At 38.8% G+C, this 17,929-nt stretch overlaps 1 protein-coding gene across 1 annotated transcript in view; it reads left to right on the top strand.

Moving 5' to 3' along the window:
- Positions 1–17,929, top strand: part of lrrfip2 (leucine rich repeat (in FLII) interacting protein 2) — a 49,604-nt gene that overhangs the window by 10,372 nt on the left and 21,303 nt on the right. Inside the window, exons 2-7 of the mRNA XM_043689371.1 lie at positions 4,301–4,432; positions 4,621–4,692; positions 7,188–7,358; positions 11,640–11,732; positions 13,103–13,195; positions 13,636–13,728. Coding sequence (XP_043545306.1) covers positions 4,301–4,432; positions 4,621–4,692; positions 7,188–7,358; positions 11,640–11,732; positions 13,103–13,195; positions 13,636–13,728 — 654 coding nt within the window. The remainder of the gene's footprint in view (positions 1–4,300; positions 4,433–4,620; positions 4,693–7,187; positions 7,359–11,639; positions 11,733–13,102; positions 13,196–13,635; positions 13,729–17,929) is intronic.

Raw genomic sequence — 17,929 nt, 5'->3', positions numbered from 1 at the left:
CCTATATTTACTGTGCTCCCTGAGAAATCTCCCAAATACACAACTCTACTTTCAACTTAGTGCTTAAAGAAATAGAGTGCGTGAGTAGCAAGTTACAATACCTGATCAACTTCATGACATATGTACCTGAAGAGCTAGCTTCTGACCCTGGTCACATGCTCTCAACTATTTTGAGCAACTTATTTACAACAGAATTCAGGCTTGGGATTATAATGATAACACCACCTTCAAATGAGGGCAGAGAAACATTGAGACAGTGAGTCCAAAAACATGTTACTTTGTTTATTGGAGAACACTAAGGGGGATCATGAAAAACCTGGCATCTGTGTTATAGTAAAAATGAGGGAAAATGGATTTTTGAGCCAAATGCCTTCCCTCTTAACTTGGTGAACTTTCAGGACAAACTTTGTTGGAAGAATTTCTAAGGATATGTATTTACATGTCAGCTTGGATGTCGATACCCCACATATTTAGTCACAACAACATCCCTCATGCAGTCATGAAGTAAATAAACACATTATAAATTTTGGATCTTCTTTGAGGATGAACTTTGTTCAAGATACTCAGCACCACCTTGCAGTTTTTGAAGTGCTCTTAAATCATTTACATTTAAGAACAAAGTCAACTTATTAAAGTTAGGTTGAATGTCACAGAGCATAAGGCCTTGAAAGGACAGAGATGAGATTGTGACCTTTGTTTCCTGAAGGGCAGAGGAAGATACTGTGATAGCGGTGTGGTAACAGTTGAAACCTGTCAACATAACATTTTTGGTACTGCTTTATCTTTAAGTTCTTTGTTCCACTGAACATTAGATAAAGATGCATTGATTTGACTCTGAGTTAACTTAATACCACATTTTTCACTGGCCTTGCAAATGATACCCACATCCCATGAATAAATAAAATTCAATTTAATGAGAAATAATCTTTGTGAAAGATGACAATAAATGACCAGAGAAAATAGAGATGCAATGTGTAATAATCATATACAATTGATATTTATGGCAAAGATATATATAAAACTCATATGATGTTTGAAAAATGGTCATATTTCTCAAAGCATCTTCATAGTTGGCATTCGTCTAACATGGTTCTTGACTCGTTTCAGTGCAATTCTCGGGTTAATTGGATAAAATCCATATTAAATACTCATCTTTGTTTCACATGAATAAGGGTTGTATTTCATGTTGATGTGTACAAAGGACCAGCTGTGTGGCTTTCTGAATCACTGTACACATTTTAGCATTGTGCTCATCGATAAAATTACAGCTCTGCCTTTGAAGTCTTTTCTACAAAGCATTTGGATATATTCTCAATTAACTTTTCTATTACTTATAGCTGTCAATGACTGAACGGTTTAAAAATGCAGGAATTAGCAGGATACAGCATTTTCCTAATTTCGTAGGTGGAAAAGTTATTCTGTATTGGGCAGCTACTAGGCTCCAGTCAGAGTGAAAGAACCCAAAGTCATGGTCATACAACACGGCAATAGACCCTTTAGTCCAACTTCTGGATTAGTGGTGCTGGAAGAGCACAGCAGTTCAGGCAGCATCCGAGGAGCAGGAAAATCGATGTTTCAGGCAAAAGCCCTTCATCAGGAATACAGGCAGAGAGCCTGAAGGGTGGAGAGATAAGTGAGAGGGGGGTGGGGAGAAAGTAGCATAGAGTACAATAGGTGAGTGGGCGAGGGGATGAAGGTGATAAGTTGGCGGGGGGAGGGTGGAGTGGATAGATGGAAAAGAAGATAGGCAGGTAGGACAAGTCATGGGGACAGTGCTGAGCTGGAAGTTTGGAACTGGGGTGAGGTGGGGGAAGGGGAAATGAGGAAACTGGTGAAGTCCACATTGATGCCCTGGGGTTGAAGTGTTCTGAGGCGGAAGATGAGGCGTTCTTCCTCCAGGCGTCTGGTGGTGAGGGAGCGACGGTGAAGGAGGCCCAGGACCTCCATGCCCTCAGCAGAGTGGGAGAGGGAGTTGAAATGTTGGGCCACAGGGTGGTGTGGTTGATTGGTGCAGGTGTCCCGGAGATGTTCCCTAAAGCGCTCTGCTAGGGGGCGTCCAGTCTCCCCAATGTAGAGGAGACCGCATCGGGAGCAACAGATGCAATAAATGATGGATGTGCAGGTAAAACTTTGGATGTGGAAGGCTCCTTTAAGGCCTTGGATGGAGGTGAGGGAGGAGATGTGGGTGCAGGTTTTGCAATTCCTGCAATGGCAGGGGAAGGTGCCAGGATGGGAGGGTGGGTTATAGGGGGACGTGGACCTAACCAGGTAGTCACGGAGGGAACAGTCTTTGTGGAAGGCGGAAAGGGGTGGGGAAGGAAATATATCCCTGGTGGTGGGTCTGTTTGGAGGTGGCGGAAATGTCGGCGGATGATTTGGTTTGTGCGAAGGTTGGTAGGGTAGAAGGTGAGCACCAGGGGGTGTTCTGTCCTTGTTACGGTTGGAGGGGTGGGGTCTAAGGGCGAAGGTGCGGAATGTGGATGAGATGCGTTGGAGGGCATCTTTAACCACGTGGGAAGGGAAATTGCGGTCTCTAAAGAAGGAGGCCATCTGGTGTGTTCTCTGGTGGAACTAGTCCTCCTGGGAGCAGATACTGCGGAGGCGAAGGAATTGGGAATACGGGATGGCATTTTTGCAAGAGGTAGGGTGGGAAGAGGTGTAATCCAGGTAGCTGTGGGAGTCGGTGGGGTTTGTAAAAAATGTCAGTGTCAAGTTGGTCATCATTAATGGAGATGGAGAGGTCCAGGAAGGGGAGGGAGGTGTCAGAGATGGTCCAGGTAAATTTAAGATCAGGGTGGAATGTGTTGAAGTTGATGAATTGCTCAACCTCCTCGCGGGAGCGCGCGGTGGTGCCAATGCAGTCATCAGTGTAGCGGAGGAAGAGGTGGGGAATGGTGCCGGTGTAATTACGGAAGATCGACTGTTCTACGTAGCCAACAAAGAGACAGGCATAGCTGTGGCCCATACGAGTGCTCATGGCTAACCCTTTGATCTGGAGGAAGTGGGAGGATTCATTTACCTTTAGTCCAACTTGTCATGCTGAACAAGTTTCCCAAACTAACTTATCCCATTTGCCTGAGTTTGGCCCATATCCCTCTAAACTTTCCATTCATGTAACTATCCAAATGTCATTAAAATATTGTAACTGTACAAGCATGTACCACTTCCACTTGTAGTTCATTCTACACACAAATCACTATGGAAAAGAAAATGACCCTCCGTACCCTTCTCTCCACTTATATTAAAATTATGAACTCTAGTTTTGAACTGTCCTATCCTGGAGAAAAGACCTTTGCTATTCACATTATGTCCAAATGACTTTATACACTTCTGTCAGGTCATCTCTAAACCTCTTCCTATGCTCCAGTGAAAAAGTGCCAGCTTATCCAATCGCTCCTTATAACTCCAACCCTCAGTCCCATTAACATCCTTGTAAATCCTTTAAGCATCCTCTCTAATTTAATAATTTTCTTCCTATAGTAGTGCAACCATAACTGTACAAGTACTCCAAAAGTGGCCATACTAATGTCTTGTACAACCGCAACATGATGCCCCAACTCCTATAATTCAGTGGCTGAGCAATGAAGGCAAGTGTGCCAAATGTCACCTTTACATAAGATTTTATTCCAAGGATAAGCAGTCTGTAAAAGCATGAGGCAAGTCTGAAAAAGCCCAAAAATCTGGCTGATGATTCTCCAATGCATCTCACTACTCACCTCCGAAAGGAACACTGTCCATCATAACTTCTACCAACTTCAATACACAACAAAAACCTCTATTACAAATTGACATTTCCTGAGGGCTGTTTTTTCTTGTCTTCAATCTAATTTTCTGGATATTCCTGTGAAGAGTGACTTATTAGTGGCAGGGTGAGGTGGACAATTTCAGAGGAAATTGTAAAATTAACAATTCCTCAATAGTTATATTCAATACTGAATGTAACTGTCTTGTCTCAGCATACAAGTCTGTTCAAAAGCATGCTAACTAAAGCTTAGAACCAATGAATAATAGATCACATTGAGGATAATTTCAAGTGATGAATGATGTCTGAGATAATTAGGTTAAAGTAGTTTAATTTACATTATTTAAAATTATGCCGTTTCCCATTAAGAAGGAACAACTTACTTGCTGAATTAAGATTTTTCAAGTATTTTCCTGAAGTATATGCCAGATCGTACTACTTTTAAAATTCAAGTTTAAAATAATTAACACTTGCTCTCCTTCACCAGTTGTCCTAAAATTCACTCTTCCGGGTTTTCATGGTAATTAATACAGTCTGTCTCTTTCCTTCACCTCCCAGCCTGCTTCTCGAAATGCAGTTGCAGGGTTGTCACCAGCAACACTGGCCTCACTTGGAGGATCATCCTCTCGACGAGGAAGCGGAGATACCAGTAGTATACTAGATCCAGATGTTTCACTCAGTGAATTGCGGGTAAGGTTTATTCAATAATCTATGTGCATAGAGCTGATGAACTGTTCTAAATTCATTGAAGTGCATATGACTATTTAGCAAATTCTTACAGCAATGTGTATCAAAACTGTAACACTATTTCAGCTTGATTTGTTTTGTTCCCATCCCCCTCCCATTTTATCCAATGGTTCATTCCATGTGTCCAACAGGATATCTATGAGCTTAAGGACCAGATACAAGATGTAGAGGGGAGATACATGCAGGGATTAAAAGAACTTAAGGTATCAGGACCATGTCCCCCAGCATGTTTTTTTTCTATTTCCTGTGGCTGTCACGTTGGGAATTTTAGCTGCACTCCTTTAACATGCTAGAGCAGAATTCTTAGCATTTGACTAACTTCTTGTTTTGACTGATTTGTAGATCTTTTGGATTCTTATAGTGGCATGTGCTCTTACCTGAGTGTAACCCTTTTCAGCAATTTACGTTTTCATGTGTATGTTGGAGTTTGATTAAAAAAAAAAATTTATTTTCTCAAAGCAACTAACTGTACTGATAGTGATCAGAACAAAATAATTGTGGGCCACAAAGATGGAAAGCCATTCCAGTTTTCTACACCAAGGACCTAATTTGGCTTGGATGACAATTCACTTTGGATGTAATATGTTGCATATTTGTTATATGAATGTAAGACCAGCAATGGAAAACTCTGCATGTTTAGGCTCAGGAAATATTTTGAGATTCTGCTTTGAACCTGTCAGAGATAGTTAAAAATCAAGAAATTAGATTAGATTATTTTACACTGTGGAAACAGGCCCTTCGGCCCAACAAGTCCACACCGACCCGCCGAAGCGCAAACCACCCATACCCCTACATTTACCCCTTACCTAACACTACGGACAGTTTAGCATGGCCAATTCACCTGACCTGCACATCTTTGGACTGTGGGGGGGAAACCGGAGCACCCGGAGGAAACCCACGCAGACACAGGGAGAACGTGCAAACTCCACACAGGCCGTCGCCTGAGGTGGGAATTGAACCCAGGTCTCTGGTGCTGTGAGGCAGCAGTGCTAACCATTGTGCCACCGTGCTGCCCTAATGATGAGTGAGATAGCTGAGGTCAAATTTATTGTATCAATTGGAAAATTAAAAGAAGTCCAAAGAATTTTAAAATGCCTTTTTTTGGTAATTCATCCTTTGTGCATTTTCTAAGTAATTTTGTCCTTTAGAAATAAAATCTATTGCTCTGGGAATTTTGAATAATTCCAATCCGATGCCACTCGAGAGAATTCGCACTTTTGGAAAGCCAGAAGTTGTTTTTACAGTTCAGGTAAAATAGTTTGAAAAATCAGGATATTTGAATTATCCTAAGGTAAAATTCGAGCCAAAAAAACAGCTAAACTGGTTAAAAATTACAAGTGTGGAACCCTTTGGAACTTTGAAAAGGAGTGTCAAGATATAGAGTTTCAGATTGAAAAGTAATCTTGTTTTTTCTAATTTCAAAGAATTTCATAGTTCGTATCAGTTTATAGCACATGCTTTTCATCCTAGAAATACAAGGGCTGATATTAATCATAATTGCTCAGTATTCATGTTAGTGTGTTACATATGACAGTCCTGAAGTTATGTATTGTGCTTCTGCATGGCCAAGAGCATTAGCAAAAGGTTTTTTTTTTAAAACAAAGTTTTAACATTTCCTTTGCCTGTGTTGAAGTAAAGATTCCTAGTATTAAGGTTGCTCAGCAATATAACGAAATTAGTCAAACTGTTAATTTTGCTTAAGCTATCCCGATTAATAATCTTGCTCCCTGATTTTAAAGCCTTAACCTTGTGTTTTGCTTGTCTTTATTTGTGACTGCTAGAGCAGAAGGAAGTTCTTTCGCCAGACTCTGGAAGATTGTGAATTTCAATTAAAATATTTGGGCAAGTGAAAGTACTCTCTGTTGCTCAAATGCTAGGGCTCACCTGCAAGAGCTATATAAAACATAAAAGTTGAAGAAGTCAAAGGTTGAAGAGTTTTTCACTTAGCTGGTTAAGTTTGCTTTCAACAATTCATTTTTACGGAGGTAAATGTTGACATGTTTCTCATAACAGGAAGACTTTTGTCTGCAAAATACTCATCTAAAGACTTGTTTAGTGCAGTTGCAGACAAATGAACATGTAGCAAAATTTAGTGACGTGAAATCTAATATTACGTTTAATATTTGGATCTGGAAACCAATTCTTACCAATTTGTGGCAGGATTAAATTATGTTTGTAGAGTGAGGGATTAAGTTTGAAGGAAGGTTGTTAGCTTCATCTGGGGTAACAAGTACTTATTTGTAATCAACAGGTTTAATTTGAAGCCATATCATGCTTTGTTTTCAAAGAGCTGTTTCCAGTGTTTTGTAACCGAGACATGCAAGAATTTTAATTAAACTTTGGAATGCACACAATAAAACCTTTGCATGAGCTTCATTTTGTGCTGTAATCTGTTTGATTGTCCTCTTAGTTGTAAATGTTTTAAGCACAAAGCAGACAATATAATTCCTTAGTGTCATTTTGCCCCTGTGGTTCCACTTGTATTTATTCTTGAGGTTCTAATTTTCGTAAGAAATCAGTGAACAACTGTGAAACTATTGATTTTTACTTACTGCAGTGATAAATATGTTATAAACCAGCAACTTATTGTCTAGAATTTTCCACCTCGCCTAAGACGTTTTCATATCTAATGTATTTATAATTGTTTTAAGCCTCATTCATTCTGTCACCAGAATGTTATTTTACTTTTCCTTTTCAGGATTCGTTATCAGAAGTCGAAGAAAAATATAAGAAAGCTATGGTCTCCAATGCACAACTTGACAATGAAAAATCTAACCTTATCTACCAAGTGGATACACTAAAAGATGTTATTGAGGAAATGGAAGAACAGATGGCTGAGCTACTTAGGGAGAATGAAGAAAAATCCAAGGTAATCGGTTATGATCAACTACAGCAGTGCCTGGAAGTTGCAGTTTGTTTGTTTTACAATAAAGTGAAGATTTTCATTCATCGTGTTAATCAAAAAAAAAACCTTCAGTGTAACAATTATAATTTTTAAAAATCATTCAATTAACCTGTATTGCAGCACAAGTTGCATCTCGATTGTCTTTATTCATGGAGACATGTAACTGATGGATTGTCGATTAAATTAATTCTGATTATGTTTGTGAAATAAAATTAAATCCTGGATTATGTACATGGTTAAATAATTCAGTTTGAAATCTGAGATTACCTAAGATGTTTCTTTTAGCAAATAGTTACTGAGAAGTTTTTACTCAAATGGAAACTCATCTTCTGAACATTATATCTGGTTAAGGGTAGTGACTGAGGAGCAGAGTTTGTGCGTTTTTTTTTGGCATGTCCATTCCCGATAGTTTTTCCAGCTAACCTAGGAGTAGATAGGAGTAAAATTAAATTTTTCTAGTACCTCGTCCCATCTTTCAGGAGTGTTTTCTTTGTTTTGTTCTTTCGTTCGTTCTTTCTTAATTCAGTCACTGTTATGTTAGTCAATGCAGCATCCAGTTCTATGTAGCAAAGTCCTATGTGATCTATTTGTGGTAGCAGCGCACAGAACTCCAAAGTCTCCTTCAGTTTATGCCTTGGGAAATTGTATTCCTGTTTTGATTTTAAGGAGCAGGTAGACAAGAACTTTACCTTAACAATTACAGTCATTACTAAATAAAGCACAAGCTGAGGCACTTCTGGGACATCACAAGTTGCATGATGCCAATGATACTAGCTACTAGCTCTAGTCTTTATTTTATGTCAATCAACTAATCTCCCAACGTTGTCAATAATTCTCCTTCCATTCTCTGGGCTTCAGTTTTTGCAGCTCCTTTTGGATGGGAATATTTTCTGGCTCAAGTCACTATCTTTGTTATACTTGAGTGAACAGTCCTGCTATTGACTATTTAAAGTTGAAGAAATTTCATTGCCTATTCCAGTCATCTTCCACTTTTCACAAAAGTTCATAAGATGATCAGGAAATCAAATTGATAAGAACATCTCTGAATACTATATAAGAACATAAGAAATTGGAGGCTATTTGGCCACGCTAACTGTAGAGATTATTACCTGCCTAGGTTTGTTTTCCAGTCGCTTTTGAGTTGGCTGACGTCAGCTAAGTAGTGACAGGAATGTTGGAATTAGCTTCACATTAAACACCATGCAGCAATCCACTGACCTTTTCCTCTTAGCACATGGAATTAGTACATGGTGTTTTTGTTAAGTGTGTACAAGAAAATGTTCTGATTCAGTATGTGGATGTACCTGCTAGAGAAGGTGCAAAACTTGACTTACTCTTGGGAAATAACACAAGGCAGGTGGCTGAGGTGTCAGTGGGGGAGCACTTTGGGGCCAACAACCATAATTCCATTAGATTTGAAACAGTGATGGAAAAGGATAGACCAGATCTAAAAGTTGAAGTTCTAAATTGGAGAAAGGCTAATTTTGATGGTATTAGGCAAGAACCTTTGAAAGCTGATTGGGGGCAGATGTTCGCAGGTAAAGGGACAGCTGGAAAATGGGAAGCTTTCAGGAATGAGATAACGAGAATTCAGAGAAAGTATATTCCTGTTAGGGTGAAAGGAAAGCCTGGTAGGTATAGGGAATGCTGGATGACTAAAGAAATTGAGAGTTTTGTTAAGAAAAAGAAGGAAGCATATGTAAGGTATAAACAGGATAGATCAAGTGAATCCTTAGAGTATAAAGGAAGTAGGAATATACTTAAGAGGGAAATCAGGAGAGCAGAAAGGGGACATGAGATAGCTTTGGCAAATAGAATTAAGGAGAATCCAAAGGGTATTAACAAATATATTAAGGACAAAAGGGTAACTCGGGAGAGAATAGGGCCCCTCTAAGATCGGCAGATTTGTGTAGAGCCGCAGGAGATGGGGCAGATAGTAAATGACTATTTTGCATCAGTATTTTCTGTGGGAAAGGATATGGAAGATATAGACTGTAGGGAAACAGATGGTGACACCTTGCAAAATGTCCATATTACAGAGGAGGAAGTACTAGATGTCTTGAAATGCATAAAAACGCAGGCGACTGTGTGGGGTTGGCACATTCTCCCCGTGTTTGCGTGGATTTCCTCCGGGTGCTCCGGTTTCCTCCCACAGTCCAAAGATGTGCAGGCCAGGTGAATTGGCAACGCTAAATTGTCCGTAGAGTTAGGTGAAGAGGTAAATGTAGGGGTATGGGTGGGTTGCGCTTCGGTGGATCGGTGTGGACTTGTTGGGCCGAAGGGCCAGTTTCCACACTGTAAGTAATCTGATCTAAAAAAAGTGGATAAATCCCCAGGACCTGATCAGGTGTACCCTAGAACTCTGTGGAAAGCTAGAGAAGTGATTGCTGGGCCTCTTACTGAGATATTTGTAACATCGATAGTCACAAATAAGGTGCTGGAAGACTGGAGGTTGGCTAATGTGGTGCCACTGTTTAAGAAGGGTAGTAAGGACAAGCCAGGGAACTATAGACCGGTGAGCCTGACGTTGGTGGTGGGCAAGTTGTTGGAGGGAATCCTGAGGAACAGGATGTACATGTATTTGGAAACACAAGGATTAATTAGGGATAGTCAACATGGCTTTGTGTGTGGGAAATCATGTCTCACAAACTTAATTGAGTTATTTGAAGAAGTAACAAAGAGGGCAGAGTGGTGAATGTGATCTATATGGACTTCAGTAAGGATTTCGACAAGGTTCCCCATGGGAGACTGGTTAGCAAAGTTAGATCTCGCGGAATACAGGGAGGACTAGCCATTTGAATACAGAACTGGCTCAAAGGTAGAAGACAGAGGGTGGTGGTGGAGCGTTGTTTTTCAGACTGGAGGCTTGTGACCAGTGAAGTGCCACATGGATCGGTGCTGGGATCTCTACATTTTGTTATTTACATAAATGATTTGGATGTGAGCATAAGAGGTACAGTTAGTAAGTTTACAGATGACACCAAAATTGGAGGTGTAGTGGACAGCGAAGAGGGTTATCTCAGATTACAACAGGATCTTGACCAGATGGGCCAATGGGCTGTGGAGTGGCAGATGGAGTTTAATTTAGATAAATGCGATGTGCTGCATTTTGGGAAAGCAAATCTTAGCAGGACTTATACACTTAATGGTAAGGTCCTCGGGGGTGTTGCTGAACAAAGAGACCTTGGAGTGCAGGTTCATAGCTCCTTGAAAGTGGAGTCGCAGGAAGATCGGATAGTGAAGAAGGCGTTTGGTATTCTTTCCTTTACTGGTCAGAGTATTGAGTACAGGAGTTGGGAAGTCCTGTTGCGTCTGTGCAGGACATTGGTTAGGCCACTGTTGGAATATTGCATGCAATTCTGGTCTCCTTCCTATCGGAAAGATGTTGTGGAACTTGAAACGGTTCAGAAAAGATTTACAAGGATGTTACCAGGGTTTGGAGGATTTGAGCTTTCGAGAAAGGTTGAATAGGCTGGGGCTGTCTTCCCTGGACTGTCAGAGGCTGAGGGGTGACCTTTATAGAGGTTTACAAAATTATGAGAGGCATGGATAGGATAAATAGACAAAGTCTTTTCCCTGGGGTCGGGGAGTCCAGAACTAGAGGGCATAGGTTTAGGGTGAGAGGGGAAAGATATAAAAGAGACATAAAGGGTAACGTTTTCATGCAGAGGGTGATACAATTGCAACATTTAAGAGGCATTTGGAGGGATATGGGGTGGGTGCTGGCAGGTGGGACTAGATTGGGTTGGGATATCTGGTTGGCATGGATGGGTTGGACCAAAGGGTCTGTTTCCATGCTGTACATCTCTACGACTCTGTGACTCAGTTGACTATTATTAAATTATGGATAAATGGCATCAGCTTGGACCCCAAACCCCAGTTCACATTTGTTATACAACACTTAATACATTAGGTGCAGCTGAATCTCCTCCACATGAGCAAAGATTCAACATTTTCAGGGAAGGAGAAAAGGATAAAATTATATTACTCTGAGCAGTGACCACTAATCAGGACTGCCAGTCCATGTTAGTCAAAGTAATACTTTGTGTGAGTATAGTTTTTTGGCTATATATAACTCAAGTCCCAGGGTTGAAAGAACATGACCTTATCCCACAGTAGTATTTATCATGTCATGATCTAATCATTAATATGTTCGGGGAAAAAAATGCGTTTTTTGTAGGGGGGCGAAAAGAGCATGATGGACAATCTTAAATTGTGACTAAGTTTTAAAAAACTTTTTTTTAGGAACTGGAACGACAGAAGCATACGTGTAGTGTACAACAGCACAAAATAGAAGAACTTAAAGAGGGTATTCAGCAAAGAGATGAACTTATTGAGGTAGGTGGAGGGTGAAGGCCTGTATTCTTGTTTTCATGTTATTTTATGTCTGCTTAAATTAATTGAAATAAATTTCCATCATTAGCCCATGATTCTTGACTTCTCTAAGTTAGATGGTAACTGTCCTGTGAATATCTTAAGTTTTGAATTTCCATAGCCAGTGAGCTGAATACTTTGAGAATCTGTGTATTTCAAAAGAAGAGAATTCGATCACTATCCCGAGATTGCTATCATGAAGTTTTTGCAATAGCATAGCAGAAACCTGATTAAATACGGCCGATGCTAACTTCTGAGTAGTGTATTCACTACCTTATGTACTCAAGTAATTGTCGAACTCATGTATTTTTGGCCTAATAACTTGGAATTTTCCATATATCTCATCTAAAAATTGACTGTATTTCTTCACAAATAATAGATCATTGTTTATGAGTCAGTTTGCTGGCCGTCACATCCCACTCCAGCTTTTAAGTCTGCCGGTCGTTCCGCTCCGCTCCTGGTCTTCCAGTTCGCTGGCTGTTGTGTTCTTCTCCAGGTTTTCAGAATTACCATAATTCGTTTTATTGGTTTAGAGATCAGTTGGGCTTCTGCTAACAGTATGAATTTTGATGGAAATGAATTTCAGTCCCTCAAAAGTAGTATCCATGTAATAGTCAACCCCATAAATTTAACCTTAAAAAGTAGTCAAAAAAGTTCAAATATTTCTTGAGTATATTCGATATATAATCTGAACCAACAAGTAAGGTGGACAATTCTTATGAAATGCTATTAAGCAAACTCATTGAACAGAAAAGGTAAAAATGCTTATATGTTCAACAATAAATGTAGGAATCCCTAGCTGTAGGATGTCCTGAATCTTTCTTGTACTTTCCACTGCTGTCATCTTTAGCAATCAAGGGCATTATGTATCTCAGATCGACTTAGATACACCAGAGACAAAATACTCTAATAATTGAAACAAGTTGAGTAAGTTTATGCATTCCAGATCTTGAGCTGCATTAACTGCATTTTAAATGGGTTTAAAAAGGCCATCATAAATTATCCATACACTATTAAAGTCTGTAATCTATAATTGCATCCTAGTTCAGCAGCCAGTAAACAAAAAAAGACTTCCTTCCTCAATGAACTCTTGCTACTTAATTGAGGGCTACTGTACAATGGAGTCTATGCCATTTGATCTATAACAGATTTGCATTTCTTGTTAAAATTTACTTTATTCATCTTTCTGCATCCTCTACTATATTGTACACTGTTATGGCCTAATATTTGTTTTGTTGAATCCTGTAAATTCATCCCTTTACTTTAAATACCTAATCTGTCTTTGCTCCAACCAATGCTGAATTTCCTTTCCTCGACTGTGGCTTTTTCTGTAGGAAAACAAGTGTTTGCAGCAAAGGGTGGACACCCTCACCAGGGATGTGTTTGATCTGCAGGAAACTGTCAACTGGAAAGACAAAAAAATTGGGGTAGGCGGTCATATTGAGCAGTGGCTGCATGGGGTGTTCTTTGTTGACTGATTAGTAAATGTGATGTCCCATTCTCTATTCTGTATGTCAGAGCATGATACACTATCAATTGAAGCAACAGACAAACTTGCCTTATTGCAAATACCTTTAGTGTAAGTGCTTGTTGTGATTTATCTTTTGTTTACTGTGTATGGCTTAGATTTATTGTGGTTTGTTTGCATAAGTATCTCAAAGCATGTGACACATTACAATAGCTGTGCACTATGAAGTCAGAGAAGTTAATCTTGAGAAATAGTTGAAGCTGAGATTTAGTTTTTCCAAACTTCATCCTGTTGCTCTTGCCCTCTTGTCTCATCTGCTATATTCATATCTTTGTTGCAATTTACATATATTTTCTTTCTCTGCACTGTTCTTTATCCCACTTGCTGCCCCGTATTCAGGCTCTAGAGAGGCAGAAAGACTACTTTGACTGCATTAGGAATGAGCGTGATGAACTAAGAGATGAGTTGGCTGATCTGAGGGAAAAAACAAAGGTAGGAAATGTGTATGGTTTAGGCTAAACAGTGTGTAGATTGATTTATTTGGGCTTTTAGTTGAACTCTGCAGTAATAAAAAGTGTGGTAACTGAGAATTGAATAATGAAGCATCAAAAGTAGAGTAAAAGTATCCCTGTGAAACAATGAAATAGAAAATTAGCATTTCTTTTAATTTCTAAAAACTTTCATTAACCTTTTGCTTGTCTCATTGATTAATGTTTACTTTTTCTTTAACAGACTCTTCTTGACATTTTCATTTAGTGCAGTTTTGTTGAGTCAGCTTGCCTATCATTCTCCTCGTGTTCTCCATCTGCTTATTTTTGTTGTTCGTGTTTGGTGAAACAGGATCTAACTGCTATGTAGCTGAGCTGTCTTTGTTGTCACTATTTGATTACCTCAGTTTTTCAAGATCTGGGATTTCAGCACTATTTAGCTAAACTTGTGTGATAACTAATCTGTACTTTGTAAGTGAGTGCAACACATCCTCTAATATTAATAAAACCTAAGTCTCAATAAACAGAGCCGTTTCAACTTTACAGATCATGTGTAGTGACAGTACTGAGAAGCTGGTATCACAGTAAAAGATGGGTTCTTCAATCAAGCTGTTTGTGCTTACGTCCACATTGCAAGCGGTATATATACTTGTTACTATATTTGTGGCACCTTGGATGTAATGAAATGCTCCAAGGTGCTCTGTCGGAGCATTATATAACTAATTATAGTATCAGGAAATGTAAAGAGGTATTAATCAGATTTCTAAAAACTGAGGGATAGAAATTGAGGACTGTTTTAAAGATGGACAGTGAGGTAATGGGGGCTTTTTCAGTGCAGTGAGGGTGTTCCAGAACTTGGGGTCAAGGCACAGCCACAAATAATGAGAGAAAAAAAACAAATAAAAATTGGGATTGAATAAGAGACCTGAATTAGGTGGACATAGAAATATTGGAGAAAGTGACATGTGCAGGTGCTGGAGAGCAGAGTTGAAAAGTGTGGTGCTGGAAAACCACAATAGGTCAGTCAGCGTCCAAGGAGCATGAGAATCGACCTTTCAGTCTTAAGCCTTCCCACAGGGATTTTGGAGGGTTGAAGGAGGTAGGAAGGGACAAGACTATATTGGAATTTGAAAACAAGGATAACAATTTTTTTAAACTCCAGGCATTATTGACCAATGTTATCTTCACCTCGGAAATTGGACATTGATTGCCATTTGGATATCGACTCAAATATCTAAATCTTACAAATATTTTGGATCTACTCAGTTTGACGTACAACACTCTCAATTTAGTGTCTGTTTTACAGATGTTCTTGCCCAAATCTAAGAATTACAGAATGGTTACAGTACATGGAGACCATTAAGCCTGCCCTGTGCTTCCCCACATTCTCCTTATTGCCCTCTGTGTTCTTCCCTTCAGATAAGCAAATTCCCTTTTGAATGCCTCCATTAAATCTACTTCCACTACATACAGTGCATTACATACCCCCCTCAGTCTTCACTGCATGAAGAGGTATTGTCCTCACATCACCATTGCTTGATCATATACTTCATATTTTTTCAGATGTGATATTTGTCAGCTTCATGAGTTAATGAGTTTGCCCAGTGATACAAGTTTTGCAGAATCTAGATCCATGATTGCATCTGAATTGGAGCGATAAATGAATTGTTTAAAATAGAGATTGTAACTATTAAAGATAAAAACAGCATGAAGGTGGAGCAAATACCACAAAATGGACAGTGTTTCGTCATGTTCATCCTTAAGATTCCTTGTGAACTACTGATGTATGCTGAGAATCAGCAAAGCAAAGAAGAAAATCAAGCAGATGGAAAACTTAAGAATCAGAAAATTAAATATCTATGAAATATGCTATGACAGCCAAGAGAAAAATGAACGACCTCAGCTGTTAGTGGATCATGGGGGGAAAAAAGCAATGGCTCCAAATAAAAAACGTTAAGATTATGGCACTGGTTTTAAAACTGAGTCATAAGCTAACATGAGAATTGGAGAAACAGTGATGACATCAGTTTCTCTAAGTGTAACTGACCGTTATCTTGACACAAATGTTGTAAATTGTTGTGATAAACTTCTACAAGAGGAACGACATGAGTAAAATTGGTCAACAGCTGATCTTCTTTACATCAATTAACAACATAATGAATGAACCAACTTCAAATATCTGACTTTGTTTAAAAGGTTTTTCATGTATCTGAAAGTAAATGTTTATTATACCCCACATAATGGTGTCTCATGCTCTTTTTTCACTTGAAATCTTTTTATTTCTGATATAGAACAATTAGCTTAAGGAGTCTATTTAGATTTGAATCTGTTTAACATCTATTTTTGTTGTTTGGATTCCTTTATATCAAGTCTTTCTGAAGATGGATTTTTTTGTGTGCCAAACAGGTTATATGTATATGGCAAACTAAAGTGGTTGAGCACAACACAAGACTGAGGAGCAGGGCTAGGTCATTTTGGCTTCTTAAGCCTGCCACTTGATCTGTTTGGGGACTCAATTCCACTTTCATATCTGTCTTCATAACTGTTGACTTTTATTTATTGAAAATCTATCTAACTCAGCCTTGAATATATTCAATGGCTGAATCCTTCTTTTCTTTCTGTGGAGAGGATTCTACACACTTAACCGTCCTCTGAGAATAGAATTTCTGATTATCTCAATCTTTGAATGAGATGTTCCTAATTTTTCCATTATTTGTCTTAATTATAGACTTTCCCATCCAGCATCCTGTCAAGTCCCCTCAGAATCTTCTATGTTTCACCTCTTTTTCCTAAACTCCAATGGGTGTAAGTGAAGCCTGTTTGCCTTTCTTCCTAAAATAACTGTTTCATCCCAAAAATCAGACAAGTGAACCATCTCTGGGTTTAATTCAGTGATATCCTTTCTTAAATAAGGAAGTTAAAACTACATGCACAACACCCAGATGTGGTCTAATTTAAGAGCCTTTACCTATCCAGCCTACACTTAGCTACTTTTATATTCTATTCCCTTTACAGCTAATGCTAACACTCCATTTGTTTTGCAAATCATTGGTTATACTTGTCTACCAATACTTTGGTTCATATAGCAGGACCCCCAGATTTCTCTCTGCTGGTGAGTTCTACAGTCTATTCTCATCAAAGTAACATACTGTGTTTCTGTTCTTTCTGCCAGAGTTGACAACCATATACTTCTGACATTACACCACATGAACCATTTTTTTGCCAACTTTTATCTATCTACATGTATCCCTTTGCGGACATCTTGTGTTCTCTTGGCAATTTGATTTCCTCCTTTGTGCCATCAGTAAATTTAGCATCCAAATCATGGATAAAGATTATTAATAGTTGAGACTTCATCACAGATTCCTCTGGCATTGCCATTAATAACAGCTTGCCAACATGAAAATTAATCATTAATCTGCTTCCTGTTAGCTAACCATGCCCTCACACCCCACTCCTTCACCACCATGAGCCCTTATTTTGTGTTGTAATCTTTACTCCACTTTGATAGATGGTTCCAAATCTATAGATTTCCCTTAATTGTATTTCTCTTCATATGCCTAAACATAGGAAACAACAAAGTTTTGAAAGGCAAGTTGACTGTTTGTAGATTAGGAAACACTGTTAAGAGTTAACGATTGTAGATTGTCGATAACTAACATTTGAACAATTGGTACATGGTTTGCAAAAGTACCAATTTGAGGTACAAAAACCCAACAGGAAAAGTGATCCAGCCATGACTAACAACATCATATTAGTTCAAAGGAAGAGGAGTGTAATAAACCAAAAACCAACTAAGCGGCCTGAGAACTTGAAGCATTTTAAAATTCAGTTTAAAAAAAAAATCACCAAGAAGCTAATTTTTAAAAATTGAAAAAGTATATGAAAGTAAATTAGTGAAAAACATAAATGAACTATGAAAGCTTCTATCATACATAACAAAAAGATTGTCAAAGGCAGTGTGAGCCCATTGCAGGCAGAGACTGGAGAATTCATAATGGAGTGAGGGAGCAACAGAGAAATTAGACAAATACTTAGTGTCTGTCTTCTCAGAGGAAGATCCATGAACCTCCAAGGATACTGAGAACAAATGTCAGTGAGGAATTGAAGAAATTAATATTAGTCAGCCAAAATTGTACCAGTTTCCCAGTATTAATTCCCCACTCTCGTCCTCCAAGGAATAGCGTTACTAAAATACTTGTACA

Source organism: Chiloscyllium plagiosum, chromosome 4 (assembly GCF_004010195.1).
Source record: "Chiloscyllium plagiosum isolate BGI_BamShark_2017 chromosome 4, ASM401019v2, whole genome shotgun sequence".
NCBI lineage: Eukaryota > Metazoa > Chordata > Chondrichthyes > Orectolobiformes > Hemiscylliidae > Chiloscyllium > Chiloscyllium plagiosum.
The sequence above is the reverse complement of the archived record's forward strand: the minus strand, read 5'-3'. Positions and strand labels throughout refer to the sequence as shown.